The sequence below is a fragment of the Terrapene carolina genome, unplaced genomic scaffold, assembly GCF_002925995.2.
Source record: "Terrapene carolina triunguis isolate 2854851 unplaced genomic scaffold, T_m_triunguis-2.0 Scaffold45283, whole genome shotgun sequence".
NCBI classification, from domain to species: domain Eukaryota; kingdom Metazoa; phylum Chordata; order Testudines; family Emydidae; genus Terrapene; species Terrapene triunguis.
The window spans coordinates 4270-7568 of NW_020709634.1; the positions used below are offsets into that span (position 1 = coordinate 4270).

At 60.7% G+C, this 3299-nt stretch overlaps 1 protein-coding gene across 1 annotated transcript; it reads left to right on the top strand.

Moving 5' to 3' along the window:
• Positions 1 to 443: 443 nt before the first annotated feature.
• Positions 444 to 2786, top strand: LOC112125337 (transcription factor Sox-17-alpha-like). The gene is made up of 2 exons (XM_026646828.2): positions 444 to 866; positions 1516 to 2786. Exons 1-2 carry the CDS (start codon positions 569 to 571, stop codon positions 2415 to 2417), a joined length of 1200 nt encoding a protein of 399 aa, XP_026502613.1. The 5' UTR covers positions 444 to 568; the 3' UTR covers positions 2418 to 2786.
• Positions 2787 to 3299: the final 513 nt, after the last annotated feature.

The following is a 3299-nucleotide window of genomic DNA, read 5'->3' on the forward strand; positions in this document are numbered from 1 at the left end:
CGTGTCTCCATAGTTAAGGTTACAGCTAAGTATCGTTAGTCTCTAAGGTGCCACAAGTACTCCTGTTCTTTTAGCTAAGTATCGGTTTATAATTTGCTCACATGGACGATTTCTTGACCGAATAATTCCCCCCACCCTGAATCCTGGAAAAATCCGTCCCCGCCCGGCGCTGTCTGTCTTGTAACCTGCACAGGTAAAGAGTAGCGGGAAGGGGCGGGGCTGGGACTCTTCCATTCCCCGCTCGGAGCGTTGAGCCCCCCGTCACCTTCCCAGCCGAGACCCCGCCCCCGCCCCGCCATTGGCCGCGGCTCTGGGTAAATAGGGCCGCGCTCTGACAGCTGCCAGCAGTGAGCCTGTTGCCCCCCCGCCCCTACTAGAGACCCCGCTTCAATCAGCGGCGTCCTGCGCCCAGCCTGCCAGGGGAGCTGTCCCTGCTGCCCCAGCCGAGCCAGGGGAGAGGGGGCTGGTCGGAGCAGACGGTCCTTTTCCTCCCAGCTGTTGCCCGGGGAGGGGTCGGAGGCGGGTCCGGTTCAGCCCGGCTCCTCCCGGTGGCTCCGGCTGCCCCGAGATGAGCAGCCCCGATGCGGGCTACGCCAGCAGCGACGACCAGACGCAGGCAAGGTGCTCGCTCCCCATCATGATGCCGGCCCTGGGCCCCTGCCAGTGGGCAGAGTCCCTGAGCCCCCTCGGAGACGCCAAGGTGAAGAGTGAGGCGGCCCCGGCGGGGGCTGCGAGCAGCCGGGCCAAAAGCGAGTCCCGCATCCGCCGGCCCATGAACGCCTTCATGGTGTGGGCCAAGGACGAGCGCAAGCGGCTGGCGCAGCAGAACCCGGACCTGCACAACGCGGAGCTCAGCAAGATGCTGGGTGAGTGTCCGCTCGCGAGCCGGGCCAGGGGGGCTTTCTCCTCCCACCTGCCCCGGCCCGGCCCGGAGCTGGGAAGTGGAGGAGGCTCCCCGCACTCTGCGAGCGGCGTGCAGGGAAAGTTACCGAGTGCTGCTGGTACCTGCCCCACGGGCGAGGCGGCTGCGGCGCCCGGACTGGACCCGGGGTTGGTGCGCTGGGGCAGAGGGTATGGCAGGAGTTGCCAATGCCTCTCGCCTAGGGACTGGGTTAGCGAGGGGAGCTTGGGGGTGGGGGGAATGGAGGCTGCCGGGTGGGGGGCGCCCGGGTTGGGTACGGGGGGATGGAGGCGGCCGGGCGTTGGGGGGCCGCACTGGGGGTATGGAGGCGGCCGGGTGCCGGAGGGGCGCCCAGGGTGGGGGAAGGGGTGGACACGGCCGGGAGTTGGGTGGGGGGCGTATTGAGGGGGGATGGAGGCGGCTGGGGTCCGGAGCAGGGAGGGGCGCCCAAGGTCGGTAGGGGGGGAATGGAGGCGGCCAGGTGATGGGTGGGGGGCGCCCGGGGTGGGTAGCGGGGATGGAGGCGGCCCGGTGCTGGGTGGGGGCGCACGGAGCGGGGCGCACGGGGAGGCGCACGGAAGAGCCGCAGGGTTACGCGGTTTGTTGCCCCGCAGGGAAGGCCTGGAAGGCGCTGTCGCTGGCGGAGAAGCGGCCGTTCGTGGAGGAGGCGGAGCGGCTGCGGGTGCAGCACATGCAGGACCATCCCAACTACAAGTACCGGCCGCGCCGGCGGAAGCAGGTGAAGCGCCTGAAGCGCGTGGAAAGCGGCTTCCTGCCGCACGGGCTGGCGGAGGCGCCGGGCGCCGGGCTGGCCAGCGAGGGCAGCAGGATGTGCGTGGAGAGCCTGGCCCTGTCCTACCCGGAGCAGGGCTACGCCGCCGTGCAGAGCGCGCTGCCCCCGGCGCTGGGCCACTACCGGGACTGCCAGCCCCTGGCTGCCGCCTTCGACGGCTACAACCTGCCGACCCCGGACCCCTCCCCGCTGGACGCGGCGGAGACCGAGCCGGGCTTTTTCACGCCGCCCCTGCAGGACGAGTGTCAGCTGGCGCCCTACGGCTACCCCGCGGCCGAGTACCCCGCGCACGGGGCCGAGAGCCAGGCCAGCGCCGCGCTCCGCAGGCACCTGCCCCGCGCCGAGCCGCTGGGGCAGCTCAGCTCCCTGCAGAGCCTGCTGGGCTGCCAGGGCCCCCTGCACGCCTACTACGGGCAGCTGTGCCCGCCCGCCGGCCCGGCCCGCGCTCCCCAGCTCCCACCGCAGCCCTGCCAGCCCTCGCCGCCGCCCGAGGCGCAGCAGTGCAGGGAGTCGCTGGAGCACCTGTCGCAGGACGAGCTGCTGGGCGACGTGGATCGCACCGAATTCGAGCAGTACCTGCACTTCGCCTGCAAGCCCGAGCTAGGGCTCCACTTCCAGGGCCACGAAGCCGGCCTGCCCGCCCCAGAGGCCCACGGGCCCATCTCCTCGGTGGTTTCGGATGCAAGTACTGCTGTGTATTACTGCACTTACCCAGACGCCTAAGAGACACTGTCACTCCCAGCGCTCTCGCTGTGTGAAGTAGCTGGGAGTGTGTGGCGGACTCCCTGGTGATGGGAAGCCTTGTACAGAAGGGTGTGTGCTTTGCTCCTATTTATGTAATTTATTGGAATCTTGAGAACTGACAAGTGACAGAGACCCACTCAAGGTTTGAAAGACAGCTCTCCATCTGATCCCCAAGTGGTGCAATTCTAGTGTTTCACCCTGAACTGAAAATTAAAACTATTTAAACTTCAGATAGCTGCACAGTTGGACTGTAACTTATCAGCTCCTGGAAGAGTTCCCGATGCTGTTTAAAATGTTGTGACTGTTCAATTTTATACATATGGAATTTGGGTTTTGTACAGACTAATTTTGCACTTTTACAAATAAAGGGAAAAATAATAAAATTTTTCATTTTTATATCCCCTTACATCTACGATTAGTATTATTTTAATGTATTTGATAGTTACTGAATTGTTCCCTTTAGTAGCTAACTACTTAGATAAATGTCCTGTTTTCATTCAAAGCCTTTACAGTAAAGAGAACTTCATTATACTTAAATATAAGTAATCGGAGGTAATGTCAAACGATTTTTTTATTATTTTTATTAATTTTTTTTAATTGGGTTTTATCTCAGTTAAATGGCAGAAGGAAATGATAAATATCTCTCCCCTCAAAATATTGTTTATTAGAAAATTCAGATACTGATGGGTTTTTTTAGGGATTTGGTTTGGAGAGGCTAATAGAGTCTAACTGAACTTAAAAATTTTAATAGAACCTGCTTTATCTGTATGCTTATAATAAAATTAAAGTTAAAGGGGAAAGGAAATATTACACCAAAATATTTAAGCTCTTTGTCGTGCATCTAATGAATCGTCCAGACGT

Coding starts and splice junctions, on each gene's coding strand:
- LOC112125337 (XM_026646828.2), top strand. CDS start 569: ATGAGCAGCCCCGATGCGGGCTACGCCAGCAGCGACGACCAGACGCAG. Junction 867..1,515: donor GGAGCTCAGCAAGATGCTGG/GTGAGTGTCCGC, acceptor GTTGCCCCGCAG/GGAAGGCCTGGAAGGCGCTG.